The sequence below is a fragment of the Arachis ipaensis genome, chromosome B4 (genome assembly GCF_059453495.1).
Source record: "Arachis ipaensis isolate K30076 ecotype BB chromosome B4, ASM5945349v1, whole genome shotgun sequence".
Classification (NCBI taxonomy): domain Eukaryota; kingdom Viridiplantae; phylum Streptophyta; class Magnoliopsida; order Fabales; family Fabaceae; genus Arachis; species Arachis ipaensis.
In genome coordinates, this window is record NC_142439.1 from 39,837,115 (window position 1) to 39,857,068 (window position 19,954).

The 19,954-nt window shown below is 34.8% G+C and overlaps 1 protein-coding gene across 1 annotated transcript; it reads right to left on the reverse strand.

Annotated features, from left to right (window-relative positions):
- Nucleotides 1-5,235: 5,235 nt before the first annotated feature.
- Nucleotides 5,236-5,991, reverse strand: LOC107637775 (uncharacterized). The gene is made up of 4 exons (XM_088483340.1): nt 5,973-5,991; nt 5,797-5,881; nt 5,479-5,569; nt 5,236-5,313 (listed from the first exon to the last, which is right to left on the reverse strand). Exons 1-4 carry the CDS (start codon nt 5,989-5,991, stop codon nt 5,236-5,238), a joined length of 273 nt encoding a protein of 90 aa, XP_088339466.1.
- Between the last annotated feature and the right edge of the window lie 13,963 nt (nt 5,992-19,954).

Here is a 19,954-nt window from a genome sequence, read left to right on the forward strand (position 1 = left end):
AAACAAATCAAAGATTACAATCATAGAAAGAGAATAATGTACACAAGAATGAAAATAAGTTGTTATAAGATGTAACCACACAATTGAGCTCAAAACTCACATGCTTGTGTTCTTAGCTCAAAAACCATGTTCCAAAATAAATTCTTCAAGCAAGTTCAACAAATTTTTTTTCCAAATTGGTAGGGTGCCCTAAAATAGTTTCTTGGAAAAGAGATCATCACCCTAACCAAGTAGTCCTAACAAGAAAGAAATGATAGAATATGTACAAATTCTAACTATTATTCAACCTAGCATGCAAATGCAACAACTGACTAATAAAGAAAATTAAAAATTGGTATTGGAAAGGGAAGTTGTTACCCACGGAGATCGGTCGGACGACCTCCCCACACTTGAAGATTGCACCGTCCTTGGTGCATGCAAAGAAGAGCAAGGTGGACGGGTTGCTACAATTGATGAGCTCCTTCAAAGGGTTGTGCAGGTGAACTTGTTTGTTGCCTCATTTGAACCTCTTCATTTTTCCTCTTTTTGATGGCCAACCTAAAAGGAGAGAAAAAGAAAGTGAATTAAGCCTACAACAAAGATATTAAAGCAAATAGAACATAGGCGGGGCTAATGCCAAATAAGAGTAAGGTTCTCACTACATGTTAGCTACGCACGTAAGTGAGAGAGTAATGTACGCGAATGGCATATCAACTACTACTTGATGCAAGAGTAAACTAAAAGTATAAGTGAATAACATGAAGAGCATGTTGAACATTAAGTTCAAACAAGAAAGAGTGGGTCATGAAGACAATAGAAGTTCATATCAATGCATAAAGGACGCAAGAATCATCAAAGGTTAAGCATTGATTTAAAAGTTCATCACCCATCAATATCAAACAAGTCAAGAAGCACCAAGATTAACCAAGAAATTCTCAATAATTGACTAAGAGAATTCAACACCATTATTAAAATAAGAGATTTAGAAAAGAAAAGAAGAACAAGCTATTAAAACAAAATTAAAATGCAATGAATGAAAATAAGTAAATGCAACAAATAAAAGAAAATTAAAAATAAGAAAAATGAGAAGTGAAAATTTGAAAAGAGAGGAAGAAAGAAAGTAAGAAAGGAAGAAGAAAGAAGAAAGAAGAAGAATGGATAAAGGAGAAAGAAGAAAGAAGAAAGAAGAAAGAAAAGAAGAGAACAGAGCAGAAACAGGGGAGGCAGGGCGCGGAATCGACGCACAAGCGTGCGCGAGGAAGGCAGCAGAGACAAGCTTAAGCGTCGCCCACGCTCACGCATGGGTGGGTGAAATAGACAATCGACGCGTACGCGTCAGCAATGCGCACGTGTGGGAAGCAATTGTGCTCCCAGCACAGTGTTCGCACAAATCTCGCACAACTCTCTGATTTTTGTATTAAGAGTCCCAAATGCCAAACGACGCGTGCGCGTCAGTCACGCTTAGGCGTGGCGCGCACTTTTTTTTAAGAATTGTATGAGAACAGAAACAGGGCACTCTCCTATTCTACAATCATTCTAAAACAATTAAAATTCAAATTTAACAACAACTTTTTAGTTTTTAAAAAAAAATTTCAAATACAATACAAACAAACTTACACTACAAGCAAAACACCATTCAACAACAACTATTCTAAACAAAACATGAAATAAACAAGCAATTTATCAATCAAAGCAAAATGTATAAGAATATAGAGAATAAGAAAAACTCCCTACAATGGAAACTCAATTCATTCATTGATTATATATACAAGAGAATGGAAAGAGTTTACCATGGTGGGGTGTCTCTCACCTAGCAATTTTAGTTTAAGTCCTTAAGTTGGACATTTGGGAGGCTCCTTGTCATGGCAGCTTATGCTTGTATTCATCCTTGAACCTCCAAGAATGCTTGCTCCTCAATTGGTTGTCAGAATTTCCAACCATCTTCACCAAGCTTGGGTGAGGTTCTTCCCAAGATATGAGCTCCCAAATTTGGTCTTCATGTTGTGATCCGGGATCCCATATCTTATTTTCACACCCGTTTTCTAATTGATCATCATGATTCCATCCGGGTGGTAGGTACATAGAATTCTCCTTAAGGCACCAAATTCTCCTCCTAGACCATACAATTTAACATTCCTCCAACCATAGTATTTATGCCTTGAGAGTTCAACCTTTATGAGCCTAACATTATTTTTCCAACCACTACACAACTCTCTCCTACTCTTAACTCCACAAAGAGCTCTAAGTTGACCATCATTTTCAATCAAACCATATTCAAGTGAGAAAGTAAAGCTTAGGGATAAAAAGTTTACCCACTTAAATTTTATGTTGGATGGTGACTTAGGACACTACAAGGTTTTTGTTTATTTGTGGAGGTTTTTTTTTCTTATTTGTGGAGGTTTATAACCCCCACCAAATGGTTTGTGGGGGTTTCTAAAACCCCCAAAATTTGAGGTGCCACGAGGTCTTTTGTGGGGGTTTTTAAAAACCTCCACAATCTATTCAGTGGGGGGTTTTGTATGTGTTTAGTGGAGGTTTTATATTAGACTTTTGTGGCAATTTTAAATCACTTTTGTGGCAGTTTAAAACCTCCACAAATTGATTTTTTAATTTAACAAAAATTAACTATTTTGTGTGATTTTTAAACATCCACAAATCCTGTAATTAATTATTTATTTTTAATTACAAATCATTCATTAATTTCATCTCATTCATATACTCTCAAATTAAAAATTTATTTTTTAATATCAAAATTTAAAAATTAAATCTTTTATAACACAATTTCTCAATATAAGACATAACTCTATATATAAAATCATTCTCTGAATGCCAATTTCTATCACAAAATAGTTAACCTCTTTATTTGAATCAGCAATAATTAGTGGAAAAAGTACAAAATTCAGATATGATATATTACACAATGATCACAACTGTCAGGCATTATTATGTACAACATATTATGAGTATACATCATTCTAAAGCAACTCAAATCAGAAGTAACAAAGATGCAATAGTGATACACAGTTATCAGATCCAAATTTTGGAAAGTGTTGAACTTGTTGTCAACCTGCACATTTAACACGAGAAAAAGAAAAGCAAAGTGTGTCTTAGAATGTTATGTCACTATCTTAGAGTAGTATTAATATATAGTTTATTCATAATTTCATTCATACCCAACAAGTGAAATAAGAAACAAATTGCACAGTAACTTGCATGACAAGGGAGCACTCTGCTTACTACAAAATTAACACACAACCAAAGGAGAATTAGAAGCCTAGTAATCATTAATAAAGGTTAATAATAATAATTTAATTCATGATGAGAGAATTAAACCTGTCAAAAAAAGCAAATGGAGATAAGAAAACTGATGCAAAGGCTTGTCTATAAACAACAAAAATAAAAGGGGTCATTCCTTTGGAAATTGCAGCCTTAGACAATAAAGCCATGCTTGCATATACAAACTGAATAAATAGCATTGAAACATAAGGCTTATTTTTTTCCACAATAGCCATATAGCTTACAAAACTCTTCATATTTTAAATTCTTTGAATGAATGGACTATAAACTAATAAGAAAGTCGTGTCAATATATATATATATATATATATATATATATATATATATATATATATATATATATATATATATATATATATATATATATATATATAAAGGCTTTTGGAACTGATGAATTTTGCCAACTATGCTAGAGCCCATATATTTATATCAAATAAAGGGGCACTAGAATAATTAAGGTAAGGCAAGGCCCCTCCATTGAATGAAAAAAGTGAAATCATTAAGCACTAGCTAGTAGTTGCATCATTTTCATGGTAGTAGTAGTATATAGCAGAAGCAGCAACAAAGATAGATTGAAAAAATTTACAATATTGAATTAGAAAAGGAGAATAAAAATTATACATGCAAATTACACTATTGTGAATTTTTCTATCTCACAAACTCTAAAAAGGAGAATAGAAACACTACCTTGTAGTACTTGGCTAAAGGAATAACAAACTCTGAAGGACTATCCCTGCAAATGAAAGAAAGATTTTGAGTTCAAGACTTTATAATTGAGAACAAGAGTTCATTAAACAATTAGTTGATCCATGCCTCTGTAATTGAACAAACATACAAGAATTGATAAATTAGCATAAAGAAAAGTAAAGATACTCACCTAGGATTGTAAAAGACGGTAAAAGGGACTATTATTTGCAAAAGCATGAGCAGCTGCCGCAAGAATCCCAATATGCATACTATCACTTGACAATACCGATGATGATATGTTGGCTAGTTGCCTGTTAGCTAACCTGATGCCCAGAACATTTAAAAGAGCAGGAAAGATAGTCAAAATGCAAGTCATTTGCTGAAGTGAGTTGAAGCTTTGAAACACTGATTTTCAATATATTCCAAGACAGTTTTGAAAACTTCGACTCAAGCACCAAACAGCACAGAAATGATCAATTTATTACCCTCACCGTATAAATAAAACAGAGTCTCCAGCAAAGAGCCTCTTTCCACTGACAAATATACTCCATTCAGTTGTAACCAAGTGGCGCTTTGGTTGCCCTGCTTAAGGTGAGGGCCATAATAAATAAATAAAAAGATCTTCAGCAAGTTTCCAATAATTTTGCTGTTTCAGATTATATACAGGACTACACATTATGCATACCTCGATATATATGACGGAAAGTCCAAACATTATCATGCAAATCCCTAGCCACAAGTTCTTGTGCAGGAAGTTGCATAGAATAATCCTACATGAAAATATGGAAAAGATCAAAGCCTAAAAATTTTCAGGAGGCACTGGACGGAGCCCTCTATTGCCACCAAATGCGCCACCTATTATAATCAATAAGTGTATCAAACCAACTATCAATCATTTTCTTCACTATTTCACCAAATTCACACGATAGAAGAAAAAATTCGTATTTGAAGAAACATAAATTTAAGCAAAAATTCCTCAAGCGCTTCAATTAAAATCCAGCTAGTGCATATATAAATCACTTAAACCCTAATAATAATAATAAATTTGGTGAGGAATAGAATAAGCAAATGGCACCTGCACTCATTTGTAGGAATGGAAAAGGTTTCGCAGAATCGGAATCGGAGAGAAATTTTAATTTTCATTTTGTTGATATGCTTCCTAGGACCTTAAATTGTGAGTCTAGCTACACACATTATATATAAACAGAATTAAAATTTGAAAAGAGAGCAAGAAATAATAGAGAAGAAGAGTACCTCTCTTCCATCCTTCATCTCAAAGGCTAAATGATGAAAACAGAACAGTAAATAGAAATAAGAGAGCATACTTCACTTTCAAACTGATGCATAGACCCTGCAGTCAACGAAAAATATTATTGGAACATATAAAACCACAGGGAATAAGTAATATTTTACTCCTGGCTTAGAGGTCCATCATGTATCAATTTACAAAATGTAAACGAGAAAAGAAACATATATGTATATATTCCACAAACACTTCATACATCTAAGGTCTAACCTTCACTTTCTTGAGGAGTTCAGGATCAATATCAATATTATGTTCATCAACCATATAATTTATCATCTTCGCTGACATTTTCTCATGGGACCTGAAAGTAATGTTAATTCAAAAGGATGAATTCTCAACCAACACATTGTTGCAGGTTTTAGAAAGTCAATTTAACTCCTTAAATAGAAATAAACAAATTTAGAAAATATAATTTTTTGGAATGTTGTTGGAAGAAGCAAGAAACATGTGCTATTAATCATGTGAAGAAACTTCAATGTACAGAGAGAAGTCAGAAAACCTGAATTAACAAGCACATCATAGAATTACCATTTGTCACCATTAAAGACCCGGAAAAGGAACTTGCCCTTAAACATGTGGCTGAAGGGACCATGGCCAACATCATGCAGTAATCCTAGGCAAAATATCATATCATATTAGTAATAATAACAAAATAGTGGAATTAGAAGTGTCAAAACAAATAACTCTCCAGAGATGTCAGGTACCAGCAAGCTTTCCTGCCATTACATCGCAATGTTCAATACCAAGCTCTGGTCCCTAAAAGCATAGTAAGATTGTTTAACAAAATAATCTCATATCATCTTGCCAATAACAAGCATATAGTAACACAAGGCAGTTTATATATATTTACTTTGTATTTTTTTTATTATGTCAATAGCTTTGCCAGCAGGCAAGCCAATAAACACCAAGTGAATGCTCAAAACGAGTGTGTACAGCTCCACGGTAAACCATATGAGTTAGACCTGTATTACATTAAAATCAAAGATTCTAAGGGCTTAATTTTGATCGACTAAGTGCAGACTTCCTCACATATAACATGACAACATCTAAATCTACTTTTTACTAACTTAAGCTGACTATTAAAGCCTTAAAAGTTTTAACTAAAACATGTTATGACAAAATAAACACTAATACACTAAACACTCAGAATGATTGAACAACTCTCTTAAAAGTTATTACAATTTTCTTTTTCTCAACGTGTGTTATTTGAAGAAAGATTTTCATTCTAGACCACTGAAGATACAGAAGCAGAGAAAAAATTTTTTTTATATATATATAATTCATCAACACCTTTTCCTTCTAAGAACTTCAAGAACAGATTGTGCTGTGCAATAAGCTATAGCCTGAACAGTGATCATTGGATTCACACCTAATGCTATAGGGAACACACTTGAATCTCAATTTATCAGTATCATGAAATATTAGTATCAAAATAAAAGAGTATCACGAAATCAAAATTCAAAAATTAGCAAATCAATTTATCAGAATTTTAATTAAGAGAATAAACAATTCATCAAACACTTGGAGTGCTTGATAATTTGAAACAATGTTATATCACATAGCAAGGCATTCAGAATTTGCGGATGAAAAACAACGAAAACGAATAAAAAAGAAAAAGAGAAGGAGAACCAGAAACTGAGAACGAGTGGAAAGAAGAGCGTACACAAGGGATAGAATGCCGATGGAGAACATGAGCGTCATTGGCGGAGGAGAGTTAACCGAAGAGGTACTTTTTCTCGATCTCAAAGGCTTGGGCATTGCGATTAGATTTGGAAACGCGTTGGTGAATGAGATGCCTTGGCTCGATCTCAATGGCTTTATGGCAGAAGCAGAAAAGAGATGAACTCTAGCGGCGGCCATGGCGGCGGAGGCAGCGGCGGAGATGGCGGTGGAGATGTCTATCGCAAGCTTAGGGTTTCGATGAGCTCTGACTCTTCAGTTCTCTGTTCGAGTGTTCTCATGGATATTGAAAGAGTTTTAATTACTTGATAATTATAACGGTGGAGTTTCATTGTTAATCTGTGGGAGTTTATTAAAATGTCACCAATATATTATATTGCGGAGGTTTTTAAAAACCTCCTTTAAAAAACACCCACAAATATATATAAATCTTGTAGTGGGAAGGGATGTCTCCAATGGTCTTGTAAGTGTCATTCCCTTGTGCTCTTCTTTGACTACCTCCATCTCTTGACATCTTTTCTCAATTTCAACCTCATCCTCTTGGTAGCTTTCTTCTAATTCAATCTCCTCTTCATTGCTTACCAAGGGCATGGGAGGTTGTGCATCTTCTTCTTTGATCTCAATGTCAAACCCAATGGGAGAGGATTCAATTGTAGATAAGAATTTCTCAATGATTGAATCCATCTCTTGATCAACCTCTTCAAAGTCTTCAACCATGGTATACTTTGAAGGTTGCGCACCCTCCTTAACATCAATGTTAAGCTTTTTGGAAGAGGACTCTCTAATTCTACATCCCCATGGACTTCCAACATCTCCTAGATCTTCAACCACTCCTTCCTTTTCAATTATCTCTACCCTCTCCTCTTGTTGCACTCCTTGCTTCAACTCCTCTTCTCCACCTTGAAGCACCAAACTCACTCCCTCACAATGCTCTTTGATTGCTTCTCCACATTCAACAATGAGAGTGTCTTGATCGCATAGGCTTAGGCGGAAGGAGACCATGTTGCAAACGGCTTTCGCCACGGTGGCAAGCATGGCTTCTATCTTTTTGAACTTCTTTTGTGTCTCTTCTTGCCTTTGGAGGTAAAGCTAATATCTCTTTGTTGTGCTAGCTTGAAGGCATGGAGAGACTCATCCATTGGAGGTGGTGTAAGAGAGGGTTCACTGTTTGGGGGAAAGAATTCATAATTGGAAGGTGGCTCATCTTGGTAAGGGTATGGAGATGGTGTATATGGAGGTGGTTCTTGGGAGTAATTGTGTTAGAATAGTGGTGGTTCCATGTATGGTTCATATGGCTTATAAGGTGGTTGGTATGGTGGATAAGGATTGGGGTCATATGGAGGTGTTTGGTGATAAGGGGCTTGTGAGTATGGTAGTTGAGGGCTATGTTGAGGGAAATGATCATATGTATGTGGTGGTTGTGGTTGACAATCACAGTGAGGATCACAACATACATTAGATTGGTATGCATTAGGAGTGGAATTATACCTATAAGAGACCGGAGGAGGTTGTTGCCAAGAAGGTTGATCAATCCCTTGAGGCTCCTCCCATCTTTGATTGTTCCATCCTTGATGCATGTTGTCATTGTAGCTCCCATTTCCTACAACATAATTTGAGCCAAACTCATAGCCAAAAGGGTGAGAATTCATAGTGGAAAAGAGAAACAAAAGCTAACAAAATAAGCAACAAAGTCCTAAATCTAACAAAAACTAACAAACAAGCAAAAGGCAAACATATTCACATATTCACAATAGCCAATAACATAACACCATTGCAATTCCCCAGCAACGGCGCCATTTGATTGAAAAGGTCTTTGATTTGTTTGGTATAGAATTTCTTAATGAAATCTCGTTGCAAGTATAGTTCTAAACCAACAAACAATCCTCAATAAAAATTTTGGTTGTCACAAGTACAAACCACAATAAAAATAACTGAAGTATTTAAACCTCGGGTCGTCACACAAGAAATTACAATGAAGTGATCAATTATTGGCTATGAAGATGCAAGGGGGTTTGATTTGGAAATTGACAAGAAAATATAAATGACAAGAAATTAAATGACAAGAACTAATAAAATAAAGGAAAGAACTCTTGGCTAGACATAGGTAATTGAGATCACTATCCTTGGCTACAAACTATGTGTTGACAATTATGAGAGACCAACCCATTAAGTCTACTTTTATGCTTGAAGTAAGTACAATATCTACTCCTAAGCTTGAAGTACGTCAAATAGGCTTGATCAACATCAATCCATCAGTTCTAACCTAGCTATTAATTAACTTAGTAGTAGGCTAGAGTCAATGGTTATCAAATTGACCACATAGGATTCTCAAATCACCAATTCAATGAGACCCAATGACTCAAGGTCACTCAATTCCCTTAGCCTAGGCCAAGAGTAAGAAAAACTACTCAAAAACTAGTGAAAGAATTTTAACAAACACCTAGTGTGTAATAAAAGTAAACATCATAAAATACAAGAATTAAAGGAACCCATAACCAACATAAGTAAGAAATCAACAATAACAATGAAGATAAACATAAAAGAAGACATGGAAACATAAAATTGCATTAAAAGGAAATCAAGATCCAACAATGGTTCATCAACATAAAAGAGAGAAAAATAAGAAATTAACAAGAGAAGTAAAAAACTAAAATACTAGAACAAATAAAAGTAAAATAAAACTAAAATGAAATAAGATTAAAATCTAGATAAAAAAGGAAATGAAAATAAGAACCCTAAATCTAGAGAGAGGAGAGAGCCTCTCTCTCTAGAATTCTACCCTAAAACATGATGGAAAACTCTACTATGACTACTTGGTTCATTCCCCTTCAATCCTTGTGTTAAATAGCATCAGAAATAAGTTGGATTGGGCCCAAAATGAGCTAGAAATCGCTGGCCACGAGTTGCTTAAAATGGCCCACGCTGATCCTGCGATGCACACGCATGGGCAACGCGTGCGTGTCGCTTAACTGCAAGGTAACTATGGCGAAATATATATCATTTTGAAGCCCTGGATGTTAGCTTTCTAACGCAACTGGAACCGCCTCATTTGGATCTTTTTAGCTCAAGTTATGATTGATTTAGTACAAAGAGGTCAGGATTGACAGCTTAGCAATTCCTTCATTTCTTCATGAGTTCTCCCACTTTGCATGCTTTTCTTCATTCCTTCAACCCAATCTTTGCCTTCTAATCCTGAAACCACTTAACAAACATATCAAGGCATCGAATGAAATTAAAGTAAATTAAATTTAGCGATTTTTGGGCCTAAAAAGCATGTTTTTACTCTTAAGCACAAATTAGGAGAAATTCACAAAATCATGCTATTTCATTGAATAAATGTGAGAAAAGATGATAAAATCCCCTAAATTAAGCACAAGATAAACCACAAAATTGGGGTTTATCATATAGCTACTGTATATAAGTGTAGCCTTAGGTCCCTTATTTTTTTTATTTTCTTTATATATATATATATATATATATATATATAATAATCTAATAATTATTAATAGAACATAATATCTAGTAATATGATTACATGTATAATAATTCTGCATTTTTAATTAAATGAGTTAAATATTATAAAATAAAAATAAATACATAATTATACTAAATAATTTCTTTAAATAATGAAAATTATCTCTAACCAAAATATATTTATAATAATAATCCAAAAATAATAGAATGAAGTTAATTGTAAATATTCATACATCTCACACTAAAATAAGTATAGCCATATCAAAATAACCATAATACCACTTAGATTTTACTACTAATAGTCTACAAAAAACATATCCTACATAAGTATCTTCTAATAAAAGTCATTAGTCAACTAACCATACATGTATCCATTCCCAGCACTACTCTATCTTAGCCAATAAACCACAATTAACTTGACCATATTCCGCAACCCATGAATCTCTTCCTCTTGTTTCTCCTGCTTAGCCTCCATGTCTCCAAGTTTATCCTTCAAAGTTGTCAAAAACTTGTTCTATAATTTGATCCTGTTCAAAAACTTGTTTATCAATGTGTACATTTTGACTGAGTCAAACTTGAATTTTCATTTTAGACAAGATCTAATAGCACAATCATTTCACAACATAATAAGAATGTAGAGCTGAAAATATCAAAAAAGAGAATAAATAAATAAAAGGGTAATTACCGCTTGGAGAAATTACTATCAGAGGTAATAGTGATCTTGTTCTTCTCACTGGAGACAGTAACAGGATCACCAAGAGCACCAACTATGCCACCAACCTTAATCAAAGTATGGGAAAAATACAAACACAGTAAAATTTGTATCACCAAATAAATAAATAATTGCAGATCAATTAAATAAGCGCAGTATCTGAAAGGTTTAATTACTCTGTTAGTCCCTATAGTTTCGCAAAATTTTCAATTAGGTCCTTATACTTTTTTCCCTTTTAATTGAGTCCTTACGCCAAAATTTTCTTTTTTAATTGGGTCCCTACACTTTTTTTCCTTTTATTTAGGTCCCTATACTAATTCTTTTTTTTAGTTGGGTCCCTATAAAATTAAGCCAATTACTACTAAGAGGGACTTAATTGAAAAAGAAAATTTAGTGCAGGAACCCAATTAAAAAGAAAAAAAGTATAGGAACCTAATTGAAAATTTCACGAAACTATAAGGACCAACAGAGTAATTAAACCTATTTAAAATAAATAAATGCATATCCATTATTTTACATATTTATTTATTGTTAACTTTGAAAACAAGGCTGCTAAATTCCCTTACCCAGATTTTAGAACATATATGTTGGTTTGAATAAGGTTGGAAACAAAGGCTATTTATGCAAAATCATAAACTCACCCAAATTTATGAACTTGAAATAAATAAATCAAATTAGACATAATAAATAAATTAATAACAGTGACAAGCATATAGAAACCCAGAATCAGTCTTATTCTTTTTTGTATGGATTAAGAGTGAAATCAATCAACAACACTAAGTAGCAAAATGTGCACTCATAAAAAGGTTTTGGTCAATAGAGGCAACGTTGAGGTCTAAAATAGCATTAATCTCTTTCACTTTTTAATGTAGCACAGCACAAAACAGAAATCAAAGAAAACACAACAAGTAATTCCACTCAGCAATCCCTTGATTTCTATCAAAGATTCTAACGATAGTTTTCCGTCGGCAGCATCTCTCTATAATGAATCCTTCAAGATTTGGTTCTCTCACGAAAATTCCAAAGTTTTAACATCCATTTTGATCAAAACACAAATCAAATTGCTTAATTGATTAAAGTACTTTTTCATCCAGCTACTAGCCTCTCTTGCAGATAGTCATCACATCATATAAGATCTGGAAGAAAAGCCACTGTTTGTTGAGCAATAAGCAGCAACAATAACTGGAAATCTCACAAACCAGTCGCGGCTATCATCGGCGAAAATCTCACAGCACAAACAAAAAATGGTAATAACAACAAGGTGGTCTACAAGACTTGCATGTTAAGAACATTAACAAGACACATAAAACTATAGAAGCAAACTTCAGGAAGAGCTACGAATATCAGAAAAACAAAATAACAAACCTTTTATTAAGATTGTAGGCCCTGGATTTCAAAAATTTATCTTGGCTGATTACGCCTTCTAAAGTCTTTGGAAGAGTAGGAAGTTTGAGTGTCTTAAGTTGTCGTATATCCAAGTAAGTTTCAAGGAAGTACATAAAGATCATAAACCCTGAAAATTGATTAGATGAAAAAAATAAATCAGGTATATCCTATATGTTTCTGACATGTAATATTACCACAGTCATACACATATTAAAATCATTTTTAGATGGGGCACAAGACAACTCAAAGTTTCTTTCCGGTTCATTTTAATTTCGTGCAACAATAACTTGCAAAGTAGTACAACACGGAATGGAAAATTCGAACTAACAATGAGTCCAACTCATTTATTCAACAAATTTTGGCATGGAACTGATAGGCAGAAACCATAATACCAGACTTCAATTTAGTGATAACAAAATTTAGTATTCATAATTATTGTTCCTTTCTTCGTTTGTTATTATTGATGTTTGCAATTGGTTGTTTAGATTCAATATTCCTTGTTAGTTTTCTAGGTTTTTATGTTGTGCCTTCCAAGTGTTTGATAAAATGCTTGGGAGGGTTTTAAGTTAGATTTTTATATTCTTAGCTTGAATTGATTAATTGGAGACTCTTGAATCATCATAAGTCTCTTGTTGGTTGGTGATTGAAACTTGCTAGTTGGCTTGAGCTTCAATAACTCTAGTCTTTGATTAGGACTTGTGAATTTAAGTTGATTTTCTCACTTGACTTACCTTCAATTGTTAGAGGTTAACTAAGTGAGAGCAAAAGGCAATTACTATCACAAGTGACTATGATAATGGGGATAGGAATTCCGATTATCAATCCTTTCTAGGACTTTTCTTAATTGTTAGTTTATTTCTGTGTCATTTAAATTCCTTGTTCAACATTTAAAAACCCAAAAAGATACATTCCTATAGCCAATGATAACTACACTTTCCTGAAATTCCTTGAGAGACGACTCAAGATTTAATACTTTGGTTATTTTTATTGGGTTTGCTTTAGTGACAAACAAATTAAATTTGATTGAGGTTTAATTGTCGGTTTAGATCTATACTTGCAACGCGACTACTTTTGTGAAATTCTTTACCGACGATTTTTCCCCCATCAATTTTTGGCGCCGTTGCCGGGGAATTGCAAACGTGTGCCTTATTATTGGTTATTGTGAATATTGTGAATAAATTTGCTTTTTTGTTTTTTTGTTAGTTGTTTCTAGTTTTAGGAGTTAAATTTCATTATTCCTTATTAGTTTTTGTTTTTATTTTCTCTTGATACTATGAATTCTCACCCCTTTGACTATGAGTTTGGTTACAATCATGTTGTAGGAAGAGGAGATTACAATGAAAGCTTGCATCAAGGATGGGACAATCAAAGATGGGAGGAGCCACAAGGATTTGATCAACGCTCTTGGCAACAACCTCCACCCACTTACTATGAGCAAGAACCATTCCAAGGTACATATCAAGACAATGGATATGGTGGACCCCCTTGTAGTTACCAACAAGCCCCACCATATGCCTATGAACCCCCTCCTCAACATAGCTTTGAACCACCATACTCACAAGTCCCTTTCCACCATTCGCCTCTATATGACCCTAATCCATATCCACCTAACCAACCACCATATGAACCATACGAACCATACCCAGAACCACCACCTCAATATACACTATCTCCATACCCTTATCAAGAAGAACCACCTCCGTATTATGAGCCTTTTCTCCCAACAGATGAACCCTCCTATCCACCCCCAAGCTCCCATAGATGATACCTTTAGTGTTATTCACCAAGGGCAACAGGACCTTCAAACCACACTTACCTCTGCTCTCACCAGTCTCACCTCTACTCTTCAAGCTCTTATATCTCGTGTGGATCCATCCTTTACCCCCAATACTCAACCCTCAAGCTATAGTGCACTTACTTTTCACCCATATCCATCAATCCAAGAGCAACATGATCCCAATTATGCTATTGACATGGAACAAGAGAGAAGGGATCGTCTTAGGGACGTAATGGATCGAGTTCACGTATCCATACTTCAAGAGAAACAAGGAGAGGCCCAAAAAGTGGAGGTAGGAGAGATCCTTGAAGATAAAGGAGTAGTTGAAAAATTAGGAGGAATTGAAGAAAGTTGTCAAGAGGTGGAAGTTATCAAGGAGGAGTTAGATTTTGTACTAGAGCAAGTGGAGAAAACTGAAATTATAGAAGAAGAGGAAGTGGTTGAGGACTTAGGAGATGCGGAACCTCCATGGAAATCTCAAGTCATAGAGCCTCCTTCCAAATCATTTGAATTTGATGTTGAGGAGGGTGTACAACCTCCAAGGCATGTCATGGTTTAAGACTTGGAGGAGATTGATCATGAGATGGATTCAATAATTGATGAGTTTCTATCAACAATTGAATCCTTTCCCATTGGACTTAAAGAAGAGGTCAATGTTACAGAAGCTTGTCAAGAGATGGAGATCATCAAAGAGGAGCTCAAGAGAGTGAAGTATACATTGGCAAGGCCGCCACTAGAGAAACTTCCCCCCAATCCATTACCATCCAACACAATATTCAAGTGGGTAAAATTCTTATCCGTAAACTCTATCTTCCCACTTGAATATGGTCTGCTTGAAACGGATGGACAACTTAGAGCTATCTGCGTTTTTAAGAGTAAAAGGGAGATGGTTAGCGGTTGGCAACACCATCCTAGGTTTGTTATGGTTGGAAGCTCAAAGCCTAATTGTAAGGGTTGATATAATTCTCAATTGATTAGGTCTAAGAGGATGTTTGGGTGCTTAAATGAGAATTTCAAGGCTAAACCACCCAGACGGAATCATGATGATCAACTTGAAGATGGGTGTGGAAATAAGATTTGGGATCCCGGCATACAAAAGGATCAACTTTGGGAGCTCAAAGCTTATGAAGAACTTCATCAAGGCTTGGGGAATTTACTTGGAATTGATAGAGCTTATTGAAATTCCAAGCGTTGGTGCCAGTTTCAAGATGAGTTCAAGTACAAGCCACCATAACAAGGAGCTCACCAAATGTCCAACTTAAGGACAATAACTAAAAGTGCTAGGTGGGAGACAACCCACCATGGTATGATCCTCCTTGTTTATTAGTTTTAATTTATTTCTGTCAGTCTTAATTTTCAGTTCTGCATATTTACTTTTATTTTGCAATAAAAAAAATTGCGATCGATGCGTAAGCGTCGATGACACGCACGCATCACATGCAGGTTCGCAATATTGATAACATGAACAGAGAGTTGTGATGGAGATGTGCGGGAGGGGTGTGTGGCACACAAGCCACCCCACGCGTATGCGTGCCTCATGCCTACGCGTCCCCTGCAAATTTTTCAACCCACGCGTAAGCATCAGCGATGCGTACGCGTGGGCATGAAAATCGGCGTAAAGAGCGAATTGAACAGAAAGTTGGGCTGCCATGGTGCTGGAGTCGCACGAGTGGTCACGCGTACGCGTGACCAACGCTCACGCATCAGAATGCATTTTTCGCCACTCACGCGCACGCGTGGGCGACACTTACGCGTCGCATGGCCGTTTCCGTTTTCACGCGCACGCGTGCCCTGCGCGCGTGCGTCGCGTTCTGTTTTTCCTTTATTTCTTCTTTCTTTTCTCCTTTCTTATTCTTTCTTCCTCCTTTCTTACTTTCTTCTTTTTCATTTCTTTAACTTCTCATCCTTATTCTCTTTCATTCTCTTTTACATATTGCATTTGTATACTTTCCTTCATTGCATTTTAATTTTGTTCATGTTTTTATTTTCTTTTCTAATTTCCTATTTTATCATTGGTGTTAAATGTTGTTATTTAGTTGTTGCATTTTTTCTTGCATTATGTTGGTGCTTCGTGACTTGTTTTACATTGTTGGGTAATATTATTTAAGTCAATGCTAATCCTTTATGATACTTGTATTCCTTTTGCATTGACATGAATTTATATTGTCTTTCATGACCCACTCTCTCTTCCGCTTTGTTGCAATTTTTGCACTATTGATATGCCATTTGCTTCTACTGTATTCTCACTTGCATGTTGTAGCTACCATGTACTTGAGACTCTCATTATTTGGCATTAACCCACCCATATTTTATTTATTTTCTATCTTTGTTCCTAGGTTACTTTTCTTCCCTTTTCTCTTCTTTCAGGATGGCCATCAAGAAGGGAAAGGAAAAAGCTTCTCAATGGGGCAACAGACAAGCCCATCTGCACAATCTTTGGAGAAAAGCATCAGTTGTAGCAGCCCGTCCACTTGCACTTCTTTGCATGCACCGAGGACGGTAAAATCTTTAAGTATAGGGAGGTCGATACCGACTTCCGTGAGTTAGTTATTTCCTTCTCAACACCAATGTTTAATTTTCTTTGTTAAATTAGTTGTTGCATTTGCATGTTTGATTGTATGTTTGTTTGATTTTGTGCATATTTTACCACTAATTGGTTGAAGTAATAATTCTTTTCCAAGAAACTATTTTATAGCATTTCACTAATTTGAATTAAAATTTTTGTTAAACTTGTTTGAAGAATTTTATTTTGGAACATATTTTTGAGCTCGAACACACAAAACCAGTGAGATTTAGAGCCTATTTGATTGGTTGTATTTTATCAACCAATATTCTGTTTTAGTGTGTGTTGTTCTCTCTAAAATTGTAATCTATGTCTTGCTTAATTCTATATTTCCATTATTTGATGTATGCATACACTTACATGATTGAGACCTTGTTTCACTAAGCTTACATACCCATATGGCCTTAACCTTTTCATTATCCTTTGTAAACCAATGTTTAGCCTTTTAACCCCATTTATTCTTTACTTTAGCTCATCACTAACTCTAAGCAAAAAACAATAATATCCTTAATTTGAATCCTTGGTTAGCTTAGACTAGTGAAAGTATTCATGATTTAAGTGTGGGGAAGTTGGGTTTGCCAATATTTGGTTTGAGAATTGGGTGTTGTATATTCTTGTGAAAATGTGTAAAACAATAGTTGAGCATATATTCTTGCATTCAATAATCTAATCATATGCATTGAGAAAAATAAATAAATAAAATAAAAAAAAAAAGAAAAAAAAAGAGCAAATAATAAAAAGGGGACAAAATGCCCCAAAGTAAATGGTGTTAACAATGCATATGAGTTGTACTCAAAGTGGGATGCATGAATATGTGGCAAAACATACTTAATGGATAGTTAGGTTTTATATTCTGATTACATGGATTGGCTTAAGTTAGGTGGAAAGTTTAAGTTAATTAAGGATTCAGATTTTATTCCACTTGGCTAAATACAATCCTGCCTTGACCCTGACCCCATTACAACCCTTAAAAGACCTCTTGATATGTGTACTTGTGCATAAAATTATTTGTTGATTGGTAGAAGAAGAGCAAGCCTTAGAAAGCAAGGCTAGTAGGGAATTGAGAGAATCGAACCTTAAACACTTGAGTGATTAGAGTGTATACACTTCCGGTGAGGGTTCGATGCTTGATTCTGTGTTCCCGGCTTTCATGAGCTATCTTCTTTTGCAAGTTTATATGTACTTTATTTCATGATTTGAATTAGTGAGATCCAGTTCGTATTTATTCTTGAAAGAATTATTTACTTTTGACCAAGTAGGTAAAAGCATTTTAGCATGTAGTTGCATTCATATAGATAGGTTGCATTTCATAATTTCTACCATTCCTCTTCACTGCTTTGTAGCTTTTCCTGAGCTTAGCATGAGGACATGATAATGTTTAAGTGTGGGGAGATTTGATGCACCACTATTTCGTGGTATATTTTGTACTTAATTGAGTGGATTTTATCTACTAAACTCACACTTATTCATATAATTCGCATATTTTACATTTTCCTTCCTAATTTTGTGTTATGATTGAAAACATGCTTCTTTGGCCTTAAATTTGCTAATTTTAATCCTCTCTTATTACCATTCGATGCCGTGATATGTTTGTTAAGTGTTTTTAGAGTTTATAGGGCAGGAATGGCTTAGAGGATGGAAATGAAGCATGCAAAAGTGGAAGGAACACAAGAAATTGAAGGAATTGCAAAGCTGTCAAGCCTGACCTCTTCGTACTAAATCGATCATAACTTGAGCTACAGAGGTCCGAATGAGGCAGTTTCAGTTGGGTCAGAAAGCTAACATCCGGAGCTTCAAAATAATATGCAATTTGTCATAGTTGCCATGCAGTTAGGCAACGCGCACGCATGGATCATGCGTACGCGTGACCTTGCGAAAGTTCAGCGACGCGTACGCGTGACAGAGCCACGTGCTGGACGTATCAGAAATCGTTGGGGGCAATTTCTGGACTATTTTTGGCCCAGATTCAAGTCCGAAAACACATATTAGAGGCTGCAGAGTGGGGGAATCATTCATACAACTTCCATTCACATAATTTTAGGTTTTGGATGTTGTTTTCTAGAGAGAGAAAGAGGCTCTATCCTCTCTCTAGGTTTTAGGGTTTTTAGGTTTAGTTTTTCTTAATTTCAGATTTTTACTTTGCTTTAATTTAATTTCTCTTCCACTCTTATTTGTTCTAGCATTCTAGTTTATTTATTTTCTTTATTGATTACTTTATATTGCCAATTTTAGTTTATGAATTCTTTATGTTAGATTTGATTTCCCTTTTTATGCAACTTGAGGTATTTCATGTTTGTTGCTTCTTCCTTTATTTGTTATCATTGATTTTGTAATTATTGGTTTTAGATTTTACATTCTCTTATTGATTTTCTATACTTTTGTTTTGTGACTTCCAAGTGTTTGATAAAATGTTTGGTTAGATTTTAAATTAGCTTTTTATGTTCTTAGCTTAGAATGAGTAAATTGGAGACTCTTGAATTGTCAAAGTCTCTTGTTGGTTGGTGATTGAAACTTGCTAGTTGGCTTGAACTTCACTAACTCTAGTCTTTGATTAGGACTTGTGAATTCAAGTTGATTTTCTCACTTGACTTACCTTCAATTGTTAGAGGTTAACTAAGTGAGTGCAATTTACATTTACCATCACAATTGACATTGATAATGAGGATAGGAATTCCGATTATCAATCCTTGCTAGGACTTTTCTTAATTGTTAGTTTATTTCCGTGTCATTTAAATTCCTTGTTCAACATTTAAAAAACCCAAAAAGATACTTCTTCATAACCAATTATAAGTACACTTCCCTGCAATTCCTTGAGAGACGACCCGAGGTTTAAATATTTCGGTTTATTTTTATTAGGTTTGCTTTAGTGACAAATGACGTGGCAAAAATTGGCAAGTCAAGAATTGTTATAAGATATGCGTTGCAAGTATAGTTCTTAACCAACCAGAAATCCGCTTATCAATTTAGAAGGGTGTCACAAAAATTAAAATTAAAATACTGGGAGTATGAATCCCAGGTCGTCTCCCAACGAGTTGCAGAAAGGTGTGCTATTTTATTAATCAGATGTTTTCAAAAAAGTTTTGAGTTGAATAAA

Excerpts from the sequence above, each read along its gene's own strand:
- LOC107637775 (XM_088483340.1), bottom strand. Across the intron at positions 5,570-5,796 it reads GTCTTTAATGGTGACAAATG|GTCCCATGAGAAAATGTCAG; the intron begins GTAATTCTATGA and ends CATTACTTTCAG. Across the intron at positions 5,314-5,478 it reads AACTCCTCAAGAAAGTGAAG|GGTCTATGCATCAGTTTGAA; the intron begins GTTAGACCTTAG and ends CGTTGACTGCAG.